The 20,436-nt window shown below is 33.3% G+C and overlaps 1 protein-coding gene across 1 annotated transcript in view; it reads right to left on the reverse strand.

Annotated features, from left to right (window-relative positions):
* The window catches only part of LOC150089487 (transient receptor potential cation channel subfamily M member-like 2), a 933,932-nt gene that overhangs the window by 275,651 nt on the left and 637,845 nt on the right, over nucleotides 1-20,436 (reverse strand). Inside the window, exon 18 of the mRNA XM_090390003.1 lies at nucleotides 17,060-17,238. Coding sequence (XP_090246129.1) covers nucleotides 17,060-17,238 — 179 coding nt within the window. The remainder of the gene's footprint in view (nucleotides 1-17,059; nucleotides 17,239-20,436) is intronic.

Raw genomic sequence — 20,436 nt, forward strand, 5'->3', positions numbered from 1 at the left:
TTAGGGGTTGAAATGTGAGATAAATATTATGTACAACCAATAGCAAGCACAGGAAAGGTTTTTGCAATGTTTAGTAGACAATTGCGAATAGGTTACATTTGTATGTTATCTGGCATTAGAAATGCATGTGTTTCAAGACACTTGACGCATCTTGTGTGTGTAAAAACATCTGGCATGATTTACTAGGTGGCAAAACAAGAGATGCAACAGTGATTTTCTGTATGTACTTTACGAATTCACTTGCACAGATAAACAATATTCTTTAAATATTTGTTAAAAATAAAACTACATACATATAGAGGACCATGGTTAATCCAACCCTACGGATAACAGAGCCCCAGATAACTGACATTTTACTGTAGTTATAAATAAATAATCTCCATTAATGGTAGTGTATTCATCATGGCAACAGGGCTAGGAGCACATGTGTAGCTTTACAGGAATACTTGCCCTTATTCAGTAAGTTTTACTAAACCACTTTAGCCCCAGTGCCATAAAATTATTCCCACTTGTCGGGGTCAGTTTCAACGAATTCGGCAGGTGGTTTTCTTAAAAATCCAATTTTTTTTTTTTTTTTTTTCTGTCCTCGCCTCTTTCCCATTATATACATATATGAAGTGAGCGTTTTTACTGTTTTGGCATTAAATTTCTTTTTTATGGCCAGATGCCCTTTCTGATGCCAACCCTCACCCTTTATCCGGGCTGGGGATATGCGGTGGTCATTCCTTGACCTTCCATATTTGGTGGTCATGGGCTCGAACCCAGGTCTAATCAGGAAGAGTGTTCTATGCACTGCTGCTCCTTGCTCCTTCTCACCTGGCTACGGAGACGCCTTTCTTAAAAATCCAATGGATAACTGATAATTATTGAACAAATGGAGACCAAAGTAGGGAATATTCTCTTCTACTCAAAGTTGATGGCGCATTCCAATGTTTCAAATTAATTTATGACTTTGGAAAGTAAACTGTCCCAAAAATGTCTGTTATTGTCTCTGATGTCATTAAAGTCTCTGTTTCAATTATTTACAGCTATAAAGAGTGCTGACCTAACACAATAGTTTAGGCAATGTTTATTAGTCAAAATTCTTTGAAGTGAAGATATTTTTCTAATCAACATTTTAAGGTTTCCCCCCCCTCCTCTAATATACTAGCAGAAGGTTAATGTTAAACAATTAATGTTCTTATTTCAGATCATATTTGGAACAGTCAATTTGGTCAAGTGCATAAAAAGTTCAGGAGTCTGTTTTAAGTGGCAGAAGCATAGAGGCCCAGTCTCTGTTGTTGTATTTTACTTTTGTTAAACCATATGGGACTTTAGCTATATATTTAATTTTTTTACAAAAAAATTGTAATAATGTCTCTGAATAAAGTAAAAAAGAAATTAAAGAATGGAGTATATAAAAGTTGACAAAACATAAGCTAAATCATATGTTTGGACCATATTTAAACTAGAGATTGATGAAAATCAAGAATCAGTTATTAAAGATTTTGCAGCATATAAGTTTTGTCTTCAAGTTTTTGTTTTTTAAAAACCATAAAACTGGTACTTCATCTTAAACAAAATATACAAGTTCTAACTTCTCAGCATCTAGTTCCAAAACTATTAAGGGCTATTTTGGAAAAGCTGTGGATGTATTAAAAATGTAAACTGAAAAAGAAGAAGAAATAATAACAAAAATGGCAGTGAAATATGTGTGTAAAGATATAAAACCTTTTCAGTCTGTTATTAATGAAGGATTTATGTTGGTGCCAAAGCATTGCTACCAGATCCTACTACTATATCATGTAATATCAAAACCTTAGCATTGGAACTTCACCTTAAAATTATTCCCGAACTGAAAGATGTTTTATGTCAAATAGGAGGAACAGTAACTTTAGGTTTGTGGGCAGACGATTTTAGAAAAATTGGATATTTATGTTTAATTTTACATTACATTAATGGAACTTGGTCTTTGGTAGAAAGGGTATTATGCACAACATGATGAGATATTTCCCATTATGTAAAAAAAAAACCCAGGTGATAATATTAAGTTAGCAATAATTCAAATTCTCCGGAGATATTAATTAATGATTGTTTCTCTAACCCAGTTTATATAACTGACCGGAGTGTAAATATAATAAAGTGTTCAACATTTGAACTATTCTGCACATCTACTAAACACAATTTTGCATCACATATTTGAATTAAAGATGCAGAAAATGCAGACAATCTTTTGGATGTAGAAAATGCAATCAGCACTGAAAAATTTCTTGTTACATATTTTAAACAATCAAATCTATAGAATTGTTTAAAAAAAAAACTCTCAAGGCACCAGCTAAACCCAGATGGAACAGCTTATTCACAATGTTCAAATCTATTCACATGCAATATAATTAGATTAAGGAAATATTGATGGACAGATTGGAGGGTGATCATCTTAATGATTTGAATGCTTACTTTAAGCAATTTAAAATAGCTTTGCATGCATTGGAAGCTTCAAGTAAGCCAATGCTATATTTAACTACTATAATCTGTTTTAGAAGACCAGAACAACACCTCTGGCCTTACAGATGGAGAAATTATTTTTCTGAACTTAAAAGAAAAAATCTATCTATTCTGCAAAAAATTCCTACTCTATTTATTACATAAAATAGTTTTGTTTTTTCATTTGAAACTAAAACATTTAAAACTTCTGGATTATAAAGAAGAAAGAAAGAAATGAAGTAAGAAGGCTTTTGAAACTAAAACATTTAAAACTTCTGGATTATAAAGCAGAAAGAAATGAAATGAAGTAAGAAGGCTGGTAAGCAAACAAAAACAACTTAATACTAAACTAGAAGCTGCAACTACATCATCCACAAGAGATCGAAAGACCAAGATCAAAAGGTTTGTGAGATAGAAAAAGAAAGAACAAGGAAGATTATTTATTTGATGTGGAAAATTCAGGTGATGAAAATGTTGAAATCTCCACCTGAAAAAATTTAAAATTATTTGTTTGGTTGTTATTTTGGTTTTTAGGAGCATTAGCAACTACGACCATATTGCTCCGGGGATATGCGGTGGTCATTCCCTGACCTTTCCGCATCCTCCGTATTTGGTGGTCATGGGCTCGAACCCCGGTCTAATCAAGAAGCATGTGCTATGCACTGCTGCTCCTGCCCACCTGGCTATGGAGGCGCCTTTAAAATTACGTCACAAGATAACTTCCAAAGCAAATTTCTAACAATAGAGAAGATCTTTGTGTTGAAGTGGTGGGAAAAAAAATTTATGTATTTTTTTTCAAACCTTGCAGGTATGGCTTGTTTCATTCTTGCCACTCCTGCTAGCAGTGCAACCAATGAAAGAGATTTTTCTGCAGCAGGATTTCTCATCCAAGAAAGGACTCAGCTGAACCTGGAAACTGTTGATAAAGTCCTCTTTCTGCACAGCAATTTAAAAAATGTAGAAAATTAATTATGCTATTAATATATTTTCAGTACATTTTTTTCTATTTATTTGTTGTTTTTTTTTTAAATTTTTGTGTATTATAATAAAAAAATCGATATTATTGAACAAGTGATTTATTACATTATTATTGATACATAAAAAAACATTAAGACAAATTTTTTTAATATGTCTCTATCTCTCTCCTTTTTTTTTTTTTTTTTTTTTCTGTTTGTGGGTACAAACAGTGCAGGTCTGGTTTGAGTGGTGTTCCACTTACTATGGGTGCAGGTCTAATACAGTAGATTCACACAGGATGCTATTTAGGGAGTGAACCTATTAGCAGATTGCCTGGGAAAGTCTGAGAAACTCCTATAGAAAATAACTTTTTACCATTCCTCAACTAAACTGTCTATTGAGTCATAATAAAACAATATTCCAAGAAAAGCATTTTCTTTGATTTATCTATTGAAAATGTGACTTTTAATTAACAATCAGTGAGCAAACAGCAGAGCTGTAGGATAAAATGTAAATGCTGCTAAACTCTTTACAAAAAAGTAAAATTAATTATTACAATATCTCGCTCAAGAGTGTATTCTACCAAGCAAAGCAATTTCATACAAACATCTCTATTGAGGATATTTTTGGCTGGTGGGGAGGAGACATTGTACAATAAAGAGTATTTATTTATATTTAAATAAATAAATACTCTTTATTGTACAATGAGAAACATAAACATTACTGTTGTATAAACCCTTCACAGCTAGAAGGCCAGAGGTTTCTGCATTTACATTGAAATCTCCAGTAGTTTAGTTGCTATACTAAACTACTGGAGATTAAAATTTAGTACAATAAACAATGGAGTAATGAAATGAAACGTCTAGTATAACAAAATCACTTCCCATCCTCTGCTAATTTAATATGTATTTTATGTTAAAATGTTTTATTTAAAGAATATTATTGTAATGAAAATATCAGTTTACTGCAATAAAAATTCATACCACTAATAATAATTCATTATAAGGAAAATAATAATCATCATAAGGAAATGAAATTTTTAAAAAGAAAATTCTTAAATAATACAGTGTATGCATTTTGATTTTTGTCTGAAAACTCATGCAATGCTGCAATTATTTATTAAATGAGCAATCAATTGCCTGTTTGAGGCCTCCATAGCCAAGTGGTCAGGGGCAGGAGTGCACTAGCACACGCTCTTTGAGTAGACCAGGGTTCAAGCCCCTAACTGCAAAATACGGTCGATCTGCCAACCCGCACTGGACCAGCGTGGCAGATTATGGTCCATTTCCCTCAACATGAATTGTTGTGGAGGCTTCCATCCAGCAGTGGATTGATAATGGCTGCTGCTTACTCTTACTTTTTTTTTTTTTTGAGATTAGTGGCTTTTGTTCTGTTTACTTTTCTAAAGTCTTACTTGAGTAATTTTGGAAGTGATTGGAGCTGTTTACACAAAGCTACATATTTAGTGAAACATGATGGTAGATGAGCGGCCAGCATTGAAATTATCTGTTTACATCATATCATCTGATGGTTGCACTTAATACAGTTTTATAAATTTGAAAATGGAAGTGACTAGTTTCATGTTTATAATATTTTTCTTTTTACCAAGAAGAATTGATAACAGTTTTGTTTTGCTGAAAATAACAAGAATGAAAAAAAAAAAAAAAATAAATAACATTTTAAAGTTACAAATTTTTTATTTAGAAAATACAAGATTGGATATAACAAGTAAGTTTTATTATATTTTGTATATATGTGATTTATTGTTATATTATTTTTAATGTATTTCACTAATGAAATTTCATTATAACAAATATATTTTGTTCGCCTGCATAAATTCACCATATACTGACATTTCATTGTATAAGGTTCTACATTCAGTGTCCAAGAATCAAAAGCATATATCATTATGAATAAGATGTTTTAGAATTATACTGTTTATATAATTGACCTAGGGAAAAAATTCAATGTACTATAGTCAAAAATACCAATGATATATGAGTTTCCGATTTTATTCAGGGTAAACACCATATAGTTATTTATAGATAGTTACATACAGATAGTTAGGCCTGATGTAGCCGAGTGGTCAGGAGCGAAAGTGCATAGCACGCGTTCCTTGATTGGACGGGGGGTTCAAGTCCGTGACTACTAAATATGATAAATATTTGTATTGACGATTTATTGTAAACTCTACTGACTTGGTTGTCGTGCCGGAGTATAAACAGAAAATTTTTATTTATGATAATTCTTAGGAAAGAAATTAAAGACAACTAACTGAATTTTATCAAAACTAGTGTTTGATATCTCATGCAACAATAAGTCATGAACTTTACTTAGCCAGATACCAAAATTTACATGATTGCAACAACATTTTGGTTATTTTAGATGACATATTGCCCCAGACTCAAGAAAAACACACACATGCTTTTTTTAGTCAACAGGTGACAACAGTTTCTGCATCTACTATTCTTAGTGGAAAAGTAAGCTAGCTTTTACACTGTTGGATTTGGAAAGAAAAATATCCATGGTCACTGAGTACTTCTTGAACAAAATATCACCACAATTCATAAAGTTGAATGCTAAGAATTTAGATAAGCTTATTATTTTCTAGCCACTCAAATCCTTAAATATATCCATGAAAAAAATATATAAATAAATAACCTTGGAAATTCAGTGTTCACAAGTTCAGGGAATAACCATTATTAAATTTATACCTAAAAAAATCAAGGTTAGTTATTCCCAGTAGGAATTACTGTCAAAGTGCAACTGTAAATCTGACTACAGAAGAAAAATAAAATGACTATATCTTGATTAACACTTATACCATTTACAAGGAGCATATCAACACTAAACTGTTAGCCAGTGATTTCAGAATTCTATCTGAATTCTGAAATAATCAGATCCAAGTATACATTAAGAAAGGGAAAACTAAATTTAAAAGAAAGGGTAAAATTGCAAATTGCTAATAAAGCTATAATAAAATATGCAAGCAAGCTCCTACAGACTATTTTCTCAGAAGATATAAAGCTGAATGGATAAAACAGTGTGAAATAATAATTATTGTGAGTTTAAATGGATATGTTTTTCTTATGGTCTCAGTACCAAGCATTCCAGTGATAAAGTGTTTCTTATGCAATTTTCTGTGATTTTATAAGAAAGTTAACAATTTTCTTTTCACTTGTGCTACTCACTTGCAATTTTACTGCATTACCAACTTGCAACATACTGCTATCCTGTTTGCAATGAACTGCCTTTATTCATTCCTGCTTGGTGGCACCACTCTTGCTTTTACACAACAGAGCTGGAAACCTTGAAGGTAGAGACAAACTCTATGGCTAAAGGAGCCACTATAAACACTGGCAAATTTCCCTGTTAGGGCTTCCAAGCTTAAGACTTGATACTATTCTCATGGAGCAGACCCAGTCATTCAAAGAGGCTGCAGACAGAAACAGGAATAATGAAACATCAACTTTCCTGGTGAGGCATTAATTTCTTATCAGCACAGCCTATAGGGCTGTGGTTATAGGCATTATCACCCATTTTAATACAAAAATGCACAGAGTCTGTTGCTGGATCCTCAAAAATAGTGAAATATCTTCAGTTTGGAGTCTTTATTGAAGCTGCTAAACCAAAATAATCCAAACAGTTTCTACAGTTAACAACCTTTAATAGAATTCTGGTATCAGTCATTTCCCATAACACCTTGAATACATTCAAAAGTATTATCAATGAGTGGGACCTATATACTCTGACCAAAATGACCAAAGAGGAAATAACCTAAGAACTTAGTGAACAAAATGTGATAAATGCCAGAAGAATTATGAAAAAAAAAAAAAAAAAAAAAAAAAAAAAGTGGCAACTTCATTCATCAACCTTGACATTTTTTTTTTTTTTTTGATTTGGTAGTTGTTGGCGCATCGGCTTCTGTGGCCATATTGCACCTCCCAAGGTTTTTGCAGTACTTTGATCCAAGCCCGAGGCGGGAATCGAACCCGCGACCTTTGGGTTGGCGGGGCAGGTACTTTACCCACTCGGCTAGCCCGGTCGGCTCCTTGACATTTAGCATTCCAATTCTTCCAACCACAGTGAAAGCTGGTTACTTAAATTGCAAGATTCAACCTTACATCCAGAATCCCATTTGCTAATTTAAATGCCAGAAGCACAGTCTCTCTCAGACAATATGTCGAGGAGATGCTGTGATCTGTTTGTGATTCTAAAGAACATACTAATCTTATGCTACTCAAGCAGATTGCACAGCTTCTACCATCATATTCCTTAACTGCAAAAGAAGCCATCCCACTTTTCCTAAAGATGTGTGCTTTGGAAAACAGGGGGGAAAAAATCCAAAAGTATAAACTCAAACACGAAGTTACATATCCTGAGGCATGAAAACAAGTTTTGTTAAATATGCTCAACCACTCATATACAACAGTCACTAAAAGCTACTGTTCAGTTACAACCCAAACAAGTGTTTCCATTGAGCCGAACACTTCTTTCGCTAACTGGACCTAACTGTACTAACAACTGCCAAAAAAGTATACAGTAAATGAAACCAGCAATACTCTAATTGGTATTCTAATAGACGTATTGGTATTCCAACAGATGCTATCTCATTTTAAATGAAATGACAAAACCAAAAAGTTGAAGTCCAGAAGGCTGTTCAGTCATTCATTGGCAGTATGGAAGTAGATGATCACTTAGATGTTGATGACACAGTGTTAGAATTGCATGCAAGTGACACTGTGGAATCGGGATGCCTGAAATTTCCCAAAAAAGAAAAACTAATGCAACATTGACAGAAATCCACCACTCATAAAAAACAGTCATATCAACTTCTTCAACCAAGCACAAACAATGAATAAATTCATACAATGGAACTGGAGATGACTGCTCAGTAATTTCAATGACTTGAATGAATGGTTTTCTTATTCGAATTAAAACAATGGCTATATGCTATATGAGACTTTTCTGTCCCAACAAATTTCTCTAAAATTCTGGAATCATACTATGTATAGTTGAGACAGGGGTACTGATTCTTTGGTTTGCAGTGACTGGAATTGCAATTCTAGTGAAATCTACCATACCTTCCAGACATATTCAATTACCTCCTTAGAAGTTGTGGTAGTTCACATTACAATAGGAATATCATTAACTCTCACTTCAATTTACATTCCACAATCATATCACAATATTTGTAGGTGAACTATAATGCCACACACACAGACACCTGTCTGTTTACTTGGTGATTTCATGGCCAACAACCAAGGCATTCCTAGTAGGTTGTTGTTACGTAGGTTTCACGACAAAAGGGCAACTATGGCCAAGAAGTGTCTGTCAGTCACTATATTCATTTTAAAGAATTATGGATATAATATCAAAGTCTATGTATTATTCTAAGATGTTTAATACATAAAGAGTTCACTTAAGTTTGTTTTGTCACCAAATATAGGGATGAGAGTTCAGAGGAACTTGCAAGTTTGCTAATGATTGGAAGGAGATAGTACAGATGGCTGAAAAGGATGGGCAATCATTCAGAATATGCCTTACTGTGAGTTGTATCTAGCAGACAGAACAGAGTGGAGGATCTTCTCCTAGAAGCAACATTTGTATGTGAGGAAGGTATGCCCATATGTCAATATAGTCTTGACATATGGGCATTATCAAGACTATGTCAGTAAGAAGTTATATTGTCAGTCTTCTCAATATCACTTCTTACTGTCTATTTGTACACGAACTAGAATGCCATAAACATAGATATTTTTTATTCCGCGCAATTTATTGCATGGTTGTTCTCTCCAAAGTTGTGTCCAAATGGAAATATAAAATATATTTGCCATGAAAGACATCTCTATAGTCTGTATAATGTATGAACAGAAGGTTATCATGTGTATAAAGATCTGGATTTTTTTCAGCTTGGTCTGCATGATTATTTCCTGGGATTCCAACAGATAAAAACTTGCTTTTTGGAAATCTCCAACTTGTTTTTTGAGATGTTGAATCAAGTTTTTTCAGGAATATTTGCTATTCTGTAGCACTACTATTGCACTAAGGGAGTCAGTATAAATTAGGGCAGGAAGAAGCTGGTGCTTGATAATACCATCCAGTGCTAGTTTAATAGCATACAGTTCTGCTGAAAAAATACTGCAAACAGGAGACAAAGAGACAGATGTAGTGTACCCCAGAAAACTACTGCCATACCTACTGAGTTGTTTGATTTTTATCCCTCTGTGTAAATCTGATGATTGTTACTATTTTCAAAACTGTGCAGCATGTGGAGCTTCTGCAAAACGATTGGAGATATGTACTTTTTCTTCAAGTTTGTGAGATATGATATGGACAAAGGTATAGTCTGCAGCCAAAGTTCTGAATTTATATCTACTGTAGAAATGTGATGAAAATGTATTTCCCAAACTTTAACTAAGTGTGTGAGATGCAGTCCTACTGGTTTATTTTCATTTGGTTTGCAATCATAATTACTTGTTCATAGTGGATCATGAATAATGGACCAGTTTGGATACGACGGTTGACTGTATATTTTTGCTGCATACATGCAGAGTACATAATCTCATCAAAGATGTAGCGGAGGTTCTGATGCATCTGCATGTAAGCTGTAAATTGGTGAAGTTCTAAAGGCTCCTAATGCTATGCGGAGAGCACTATGGTGAATGGTGCTGTAGCATGCTCCATCTTTCAGAAGCATACACAGGAGATCCATAATCCAATCGTGATCTAATCAAAGTTTTATATAATTGTAGTAATGTGTACCTGTCGGTTCCCCAAGCCATTGAAGATACTGTGCACAAGATATTAAGTTTTGAGAGGCAGCTAGTTTGAAGTCTCAATATATTATTATTTTTAACATATAAAATACACAACAGGCATGCGTCCAGTTAAAGTGTATAACAGAGCAGAAAAAACGTAACAGAACAAAGATTGTACAAAACATAAAAATAAATAGTAGAATAATACACTTTGTACAGGTATGTTTGTTTCAGACGGCATCTGGGATTTCTCCCATCTCCACAATATATTTATGTACAGTGAAAGTTCATTCAAATGGGAAAAGTCCAATTCACAGAAATAAAAAAGGTATTCATGACATCAAGTCCAGCGCCATGAAAAATCGCAGAGAGCAGGTTGCTGCAGGAGACATCATCACATACACACGAATCAATGAGGACATCTTTAGCCCAGAACTCATCTGTCAACCCATCATACGTTTGTGAAAGTTTAATTTCCTATTTAATTTTAAGCCTAAAAAGGGGAAATTTTTAACTACAGGTAGAGATAAATTATTTAAATATAAAACTGGTTCAGGGAGAAGACCACGGATTTTACAGAAATGTATAACAGCTGATTTTTTTTTCAGATATTCTGTATCAGTTATTTTTTGTTCATACTTTATTTTATTTATGGATAACTGGAGCTGTCTTTCAATCGTGTTCATTTTGTGATTGAAATGAAATGGAAAGATCATCTGCGTACACAGATTTCCAGTGAAGATGGTATAACCTTTGGGCAAACAGGGTTGCACTTAATACTGAGCCTTGGGGGACTCCTTCCTGTTGTATGTGTATTGTAGAATAGACAGCCTTTATATCGTACCTGAAATGTTCTGGCAGTAAGGAACTTTTCTATAAATTGGGGAAGTTGTCCTCTGTATTCTAACTGAGATAGATCTCGTAGGATTCTGAATCTCCATGTTGATGTTTTGTCAAAACCTTTTTCAAGATCTAGATTTACCATCACCATATACTGCTTTTTTATAAACAAGTATCTAATATTTGTTTCAACTTTGACAAGTAGATCAAGCGTCAATCTATCTTTCCTGAATCCAAATTGCTGGGGTTATAAAACATTCTCTTTTACCAGCAACCACTTAAGTCTGTTATGTACCATTTGTTTGAGGATTTTTCCTAAGCAGCTGGTAAATGAGATAGGGAGATAGTTATATGTATAAGAAGGATCTTTTCTGAGTTTGGGAAATGCAAGGAAAATTGCGTGACGTCATATGGATGGATACAAGTTGTTCAGAAAAATTCTATTATTATAGAGCTAGTAGGATATCCAAATAATCAGAGATTAGGGTGTTGTATCATAGTATAATAAATGCCTTCGGGACCTGATGCACTATTAGGCAAATTTGTAATGGTTGTAAGTAATTCCTCTTTTAGGAATGGTAGATTATACGAATGAGATGTAGTGGTAGAGAAATTTAACTTATTCCGTTCAGCTTGTTCTTTATATTTTTGAAAATCAGTGGTGTAACTGCTAATGTAGAAGAAAAAGATTCAGCCAGAATTTCTGATATCTCATCTTTTGTGGAAATGTCCTGCCCTTTCTATTGGAAGATTGGAGGTTGTATGCTTGGATATCTTCCACTCAAAATCCAAATTTTTTTCCACACCAAACTAGGACTAAAGTCCCTAATAGGTGTGAAAGCAAACATGATCAAGGAATTTTTCTTTGCCTTTCTCTGAATTTGCCTCACTTCAGCCTTGGCTTTTTTATATAAATCAAATTGACTGCAGTCGGATATTTCCAGAATTCATTCCATGCATAATTTTGTTTTGTTTTTGCCATCGCACATTCTGCATTCCATCAGAGTTGTACCATGATTGCCTTGCCTTATTCATTTGAGGTATTGTAGCTTTTGAAGCTTATAACATTGACATATATGACAGCATCATCTATTGGCAGAGTTTCTATTAATTGTTTCTCCAGCATTCCTAGTAGAGAGGTCCCTACTTATGAATTCAAGAGATAAACTAATTGAGACATTCCTTGACAACCATAACTCGACTCTGTTAAAACTCTAGCTCCCCAACACGTGTTCAACTACATATACATTCTACCTTGGCTGTTGAGTGATCTATCCGTTCAGAATGTACTACTTGGAATTTCAAAAAAGCAGACTGGAATATATACTACACTCCTCAACAGTCAATACATAAAGTGACAGAAAACTGATGATGTAACTAATCACATTAATAGTAAAATTTTATCTAGCAGAAGTCTCCATTCCAAAATGTAAAATCACCCTTGCAAGCATGTATACCGAAACCGATGGTGGAATGCAGATTGTGCCAAAGCTAAACTAGAAAAAATCACTATCTTATCATGGAATCAGTTCAGTAAGTATCCAACTACCATGAACTAATTACTTACAAAAAACTTAAGACCAAATCTAGTGAGCAAACCCAGGGTCCTGAGCTGGATAACATCATTCTTCTCTTTCTTGGTGATGCCTTTCTACTTTCTCTCTCTCTCTCTCTCTCTCTCTCTCTCTCTCTCTCTCTCTCTCTCTCTCTCTCTCTCTCTCTCTCACACACACACACACACACACACACACACAGGGGGTAACTCAGGAATTTTTTTTTTTTTTTTTGGCTGGTGCAGCATAAGCCTCAGGCTTCCTTGTACCATATGGCTAATAATAATAATAATAAAAAAAACAAATGGGACTCCTGGATGACCTTTGCCTCAAATATTAGGAAAAAATACCAACTCTCATTGTATCTGTAAGAAAATACAAGCTTTGAAGGGGAAAGGGCATGACCTATCTTCTCCCACTGAAGTTGCAAATGCTTTAGCAGAATCCATTTATACTACCCGTCTCTCCTCCTTTTTGCTCTTCTTTCAACACATTAAAACCGGTGAAGAGTGAAACAAAGTTAATTTTTCAAAGTATCTCTCATTTCCATACAATCAGCCCTTTACTCTGAAGAGAGTTCAAAGAATCATAAATTGAATATCCAAATAGTGCAGCAGGGCCATACAGCATTCACTGCATTATGCTTAGACATCTGAGCAAACTGATCTCTACATCTTATTGCTCTTATACAATTAGATCTATTCAGAAAACATCTATCCTCTTTCATTTGTGTGATACCGAAATCAGGCAAGGATTACTTGATACATCGTCCAGAGCTGTATGGGCAAAGTGTTTGAAAGAATGTCTCATAAGAAGCTCACCTCGATTCTAGACTTATAAAATCTTCTATCCCAGAGCTTCCCAACCGGTGTGCCACAGAAAGATTACTGGTGTGCTGCAAGAGATTTAATTTTATAAAATTTTCATATAGTTAGGGAAGGAATAGGAAACAGTGATTTCGACCTGCGATAAGAAAATAGAAGAAGGAATTAAAAAACCAGGAAAAGAAAATAGAACAGATACAATCCCTCCAGTAAACCTGAACCAGAACCAGGCTGACCTTTATTGGAAGTATAAAAATCGTTTTCTTTCTTTTTTTATATTTCCTCTTTTTTTTAAACTTAAATTTGAAAAATATCTTTTGAATGCAAGGCAAAAAATGATTTTAAATAATTTCTTATTCAAGAAAAATTTCTAGAATTAAAAAAATATATATATACATATATACACTTTAAATATATATAATAATGTTTTTTCTTTTACCTTACATAAAAATCCATTTTTTACATGAAAATTGAATTCGATATCATGCTTAAACATGGAAAACAAGATTTTACTTACTTTAGTCACGATTTGTTTTTTTTTTGTTTTGCCTATTGGTTTTTTCGAATTATTTTGGACCAGCTTTCACATTTTTCTACTAAAAAGATATATGTATAATAAGTTATTGCTTACTTTTAGAAAAAAAATTAATGTTTATATCTAAAAACAAATAATTATTCAAAATATATTTATTGAATTGCTTCATTAAGTAATTTATATTTAACCAAATTTAATTTTTGTAGATATTTATTTTCTACCCATAATGGAAAACTTTTTGAAGGGAACCAAAAAGTCATCAGATTCACAGGAGAAACAAAGTAGTTCAAAGGAAAAGACAAACCCGGTATTTAGGCAATATAATGAGGAATATATCAAATATGGATTTGTATGCTCCAATAATTTGTTTCTTCCTTAACCCATATGTCTTATTTACCTATAAGAGTTATTAAATGAAGCAATAGTTCCAAGTAAACTACGCTGGAACCTTACCATGAAACATCTATCATGTGCGGAAAAAGATTTTAATTTTTTTAATTGTCTTCAAATGCAAAATAGGAAGCAAAGTTGTTTTATGAATTTGATTACAACAGTATGAAATTGTGCTCAAGGGGCTAGTTATAAGGTCGCCCTAGTGCTATTAATTGAGCACAGTTACTAATGTCTGTAGATTCATCAATTTGCAATGAAGATATTTTAGATTCAATAATTTTCTGTGGTGGCCAAATCCAAAGTGCCTGGTGGCCAAATCCAAAATGACTCATACAGTTGCAGAATCACTTATTTTACCAGATTTCATTGAAATTGTTAATTATGCTTGGGACAAAAGAAGCAAAGGAAATTGAAAAAGGGCCGCTTTTGAAAAACACTATTAGTAGAAGCATGGAAGACATATCAGATGACATTGAAACAAAATTAATTCAGAAAATTATCGAATCTAAAATATCTTCATTGCAAATTGATGAATCTACAGACATTAGTAACTGTGCTCAATTAATAGCACTAGTTAGAATCATTGAAGAGAAATGCTTGAAAGAACATTATTTGTTCTGCAAAGAACTGCCAAATCACACTATTGGGGTTGAAATATTCAAAGTGGTAAATGAATACTTTGAGACAAATAAGCTTGTGTACTGATGGTACAGCTGCAATGACCAGAAGAGTTAAAGGTTTTACATCAAGAGTTTGTGCTGAAAAACCCAGAAATTCAGGTTATGCATTGTTTTATTCACAGAGAAGCTCTCATATCTAAAGGTTTGCCTGTGGATCTGGATTCCACATTACATGATGTTATCAAGATATCAAAAATTTAATAAAATCCAAGCTGTTAAAGTCATGTCTGTTTTCAGCTTTGTGTGAAAAAATGGGATCGGAATACCAGAGATCACTAGTTATAACTATGGCAAGTCCAAGATAATGATAAATTTTTACAGATTAAAATGGAACTGCAACTAATGGAATCAAGCTTCAGGTGCAACAGATGGGAAGAAGCTGCTAGAAACACTCCACATCAGTCATTCATGCCTAACACATTTTTTTTTTTTTTGACTTTTGGGAGGAAGCCTTCCTCTGTGCTCCTACTATCAAATTCAACTAACAATTAAGCATATCCTTAGTGATTATTCCAATATCTGTAAACCTAATTTCTTGTAAAATTACTTTCTAACTTGCAGGAACAATTAAATTTATCACATATCTGGAAAACAATTCTAATTTTGATGAATTATTCCAATATTTAAAGTACATCCATTCATACGACCATCTGTAACCATGTTTTAAACTAAAACCATTAAATAAATCACAAACAGCACAATTTCACCAAGGAGGTGAAATTGTGCTGTTTCACCTCCTTGGTGAAAGGAGGTGAAACACAAACAGCAGTAACTTTTCTCAAAATAACTTTTCTTTGCTTGTGACATGTAATTAGCAACTTACATGTCACAAGCTGAGTTCAATGCCTACAATAAGATAAGATACTATATAATTAGTATTCCCTGTTCTGACTATTATTTTCTTAAATATTATTATTGTATTATCCATTATATCTTGTACCCAATTAGAAAAAAAAAAAAAATAGGAGCTTGGTCATATATTTTATTATAACTTTAATGGCAACTTGTAATTTTACCCTTTTTTTAAAATTAATTTTGCTTTCTTAACTTTAGGTCTCATGACAGAATTCTGACCAAATCACGAAACATCACTGGTCTATATTTAGTGTTTAAGAATTAACACTAACAATTTATTGTTTATACTGTGCTTGTAAATTATAAGTATCAACAAAAGCTATTTTGTTTTCCAATTCATATGGTATAGGAATGTCTTAATATACATATTGTCATATATTTTATCTTAATGGATATTAACCATACTGTTATTACAGGAAATATAGGCTTAACAAATAAAGGCTTAAGTTTTTCAAATTACAGTGTCTGGAAACTAGGCGTCTGCGAGGTTATCTGATTGAGGTGTATAAAGCCTTGAATGGTTTCAGCATGCTCAATGTTGATGGGATTCTTCCTTTTGCTCAGAATAATTGCCTGAGAGGGCATAAATTTAAATTGAGGAAAGACAGCTGTGGGATAGATGTGTGGAAGTTTGCCTTTAGCCAGTGGGTGGTTGATTGCTGGAACAAACTTCCATCTGTCATTGTAGAAGCTGATAGCTTAAATAGATTCAAGGCAGAACTAGACAAATATTTGGAGCAAGTGGATGGGTGAATGAGATGGGGTGTGTTTTTTTTTTTTTTTTTTTTTTTTTTTGGCTGATGCTATATAAAGCATTAGCTTTATATAGCTAATGCTTTACTAATGCTACCCCTATTTTTATTCAAATATGGCAGTATTTCACTTTCCCTTGCATTATAAACTAATAAATTAAAATAGTAATATCAAATAAAAGAACACTTAGGGCAAACCTCTAATGAACACAGAAAAGATCAGAGGCTCATATTTGGCAAGTATGGGCTTGGTACACCCAGGTCCTGAGCTGGATAGTATCATTCTTCTCTTTCTTGGTGATTCCCCTTCTACTTCTGATTCTTGTTTTTTTCTTTTTCTCTCAGGGTAATTCAGAAATTTTTTTTGGCTGGTGCAGCATAAGCCTCAGGCTTTCTTGCACCATATAGCTAATAATAATAATAATAATAATAAGATGTAGTAATACTTACCTTCTAGATCATCAATTGGAGTTAAGAAAAGTGAAAACCAAGCTTTATGAAAAGTGCGACGGAATAATTCAGGAGAAAGTGGATAGTCTGGATATAAAACAGAGTGGATAACAATTCCACCACTAATTATCACTAAAATTGTCATGCGCATAAAGTTTACAAAATCTACCAGCACCTGTAAGAAAAAAGGAAAAAAAAGTTTAAATAAATAACATACATTTTTTAAACAAATTTCTAAGCATGTAAACAAACACATGTAATTTAGGAGTAATATGGTAAATCATTCTCAAATGAGAGGGCATTACAATGTATCTCTCAAATTTGATCTCAACTGATCACATTTGGGTGTAGTGATATCAGTGATTATTAGCTTCAGATAAGTTTAAAATTTTTTAGTTCTTTTCATTTAATTTTGTTCTGAATTTTATTTTGTCTTCTTGTTTTTTTCTGTGCTGATTGCACAGCTGTATTTAGTTTTTAAATCAAGAGAGTATTTCTGAGTTTATGAAGTTATATCTGTTTGACTGAACGGCTGTTTCTTAGCAGTAACTTTTGACACAAAAATGCAGAGTCACAGGTAAGCATTTCTTTGTAGAATTACAGATAATATATGTAACTGAATATAATATTGTAGAGATTTCATGGTGCAAGCTGTTGTTTAGTAGTACAGTAGAATGTCGGTTATCTGGAATAATTTGAAAGGCTGATTTTTCTTCTTTTTTTTTTTTTTTTTTTTATTAATGTCAGAGGCAAATGTTTATTATGCTACAAGAGTATTTCTGTCTTTTTTTTTTTTTTTTACGTCATATATCTAGTGAAATGTTGGATTAGGACTAATGAGTTTTCTTGGAAACAAATTTTCCATTACATATTTTGTTCTCTTCATTTCATATTACTCAGTTTAGCTCCAGATTCGTTAAGAATAATATTGGCCCAAAACTATGTGATTTATTATTTTTCTCAGTTTTTTTTTATTATTTATATATATATATATGTGCAAATTTTTATGTATAAGTTATTATTTTTTTAAATTAAGTAAATTATTTTTTTCATGCTATTTAAAGTCTTTTTCTTTTACCTTAATACATTATAACAAAATTTATTTAATTTTACCTTGCATTCAATTATCCGGAAAATTTTGCTATCCAGAAGAGGTCTGACATTAATTATTCCAGATAAATGACGCGCTACTCTACAATTGTAGAGTAGTGCGTCATTTATTTCTATGCGCTACTTACAATTGTTAAATCCTAATAGTATTTACTATGCTAATCAATAACAGGTATTTATTTATGACTTGGGAAGGATCAAAATCTGCAATAGTCTAGCTAACTTCCAAACTATAAATTTTATTTCTTAGTGTAGGATATTTGATAGAATATCATGTCAATTTTAAATAGTGATTTGTAGAAGTAAAACTTTGTTAAATTCTGAAATGTTTTTATTAGATTTTTTTAATATATTGTAAATTTATCTTTGAAAATTTTATAATCAAAACTATGGTCTAATACAACAGCATCCAAAAATATGATGGCACATGACTCTATCATGTCTCAAATTGGAAACGCTGCGGATGATTCCGTGTAGGTCAAGGCCTTATTACTCGTTCATTTGGAGTTCACTCATGCAGGTGATCACAGTATAACTGATGAATCATTTCTGTGTACTAGGAGCAAGGAGTGTAACAATCTAAAATTAAAAATGATGTTTGTTTGTTTGTTATTTGGTTTTTAGGAGCATTAGCAACTAAGGCCATATTGCTCCGGGATATGCGGTGGTCATTCCCTGACCTTTCCGCATCCTCCGTATTTGGTGGTGACGGGCTCGAACCCCGGTCTAATCAAGAAGCGTGTGCTACACACTGCTGCTCCTTCCCACCTGGCTACGGAGGCGCCATTAAAAATGATGCATTAGTAGACAATTTTGGTGCTCAAATAAAATTGGAGATTCAACAGTAACTCTATTGTGTAGTGATACGGCAGGATATGCATTTGCAATTTGGGCCACAGATATGAATCATCAAGATCAGTCTGTTTTGGAGTTCAAGAGGAGGTAGTTTTATTAGAGAATTCAATTGACAAGAAAATTTGAAACATTTTGTAATACAGATAAGGGGAATAGAACCAGAATATGTCTGCCTTGCTCTACAATCAATGATGTTACTAACCAGTTGCCACTCAAGGGAACTAATGGAATTTTGGTTGTGAATGCAAACAAACTTAGAAACTAATTGAAAAATATGATACCATTCTAAAAACAAATATGTTACTGTTTACAACAAAATGTCTGCAATTCTGCCTGTTCAAGACAGGAGTGAATTTATGACACTAGCCTAGTCAATTAACTCTAGGCTCGAGGGACTCTGCAAGGATTTTGGTGTGAGGGGGAGTTTTATCAGTGCAACCCACCTCCACCATAGTAAAAAATTATTTTGCAAGCATTGAATACATTTGAGCAGAGAAGGTGCAAGAGTGTGTCGATGTTACTGAGGAAGCTTTAAGGATTCGGTAGGGGAAGGGCGAGGGGATTAGACATGCCATTAGTCAGTGGTGCAGGGGAGAGCCACAGGATTATCACCAATCAGTTAAGCATTTCAAAGGATGTAAAAGAAGAAATGTACAACAGGCTAGTAATGATGCAACATTCTTCAATAATTCTAAGGTATGTACCAGGAAAGTGAATTACAAGAAAATACAAAGATTAACCCATCTATATAGTAATTTGCCAATAAAATGAATGGAGTTCAGCTACTGTACAATTTACAATGAATGTACATGTGTACAGGAAGAACAGAGAATTGAGGGATGGGTTATGCTTCTGATAAAAAGATAACAGGATACAGTAAGATATATCCTGATTCAAAACAATTTCAGGAGAGCACAGCATCTGTGTAAGGTGAGATACTTAGTGGTAAAGGAAAGTTGAGAGCAGTGGTATGCATGATAGTGACACATATGATAAAGAGAGTCTCTATATGCAACCTGAATGGACGAATAAGTCTGAGTGCATTGTTAAGGGGCATTTCAGCTTCCCAATCAATGACTGGAAATCATGGATTGCAACTTGGCTTGTTAAATTTTCTGAATCAACTTGATGAATGTTATTTGCATCACCATATCGTCGTGGAGAGTACATAGGACCAAAATAATCTTTATCCAGTAATTATCAGCGATCTGAATAAAATCACAAAAATGACAGTACAGGAACTGCGAGCAGCTAATGACAGTGTCCTAAAGTGTATGGGAGATGAGATTTCAGTAGTCAAGGGTAAGGGAAACAGTTTTAATTTAAAGAAAGGGGATTACTGTAGATTGATAAGGTTACTGAGTTGAAATATATAAGTGCAGTTCATCTATGGGATAATTTCAATGAG

The sequence above is a fragment of the Mastigoproctus giganteus genome, chromosome 2 (assembly GCF_048544385.1).
Source record: "Mastigoproctus giganteus isolate SK-2022 chromosome 2, ASM4854438v1, whole genome shotgun sequence".
In the NCBI taxonomy this organism is placed as follows: Eukaryota; Metazoa; Arthropoda; class Arachnida; order Uropygi; family Thelyphonidae; genus Mastigoproctus; species Mastigoproctus giganteus.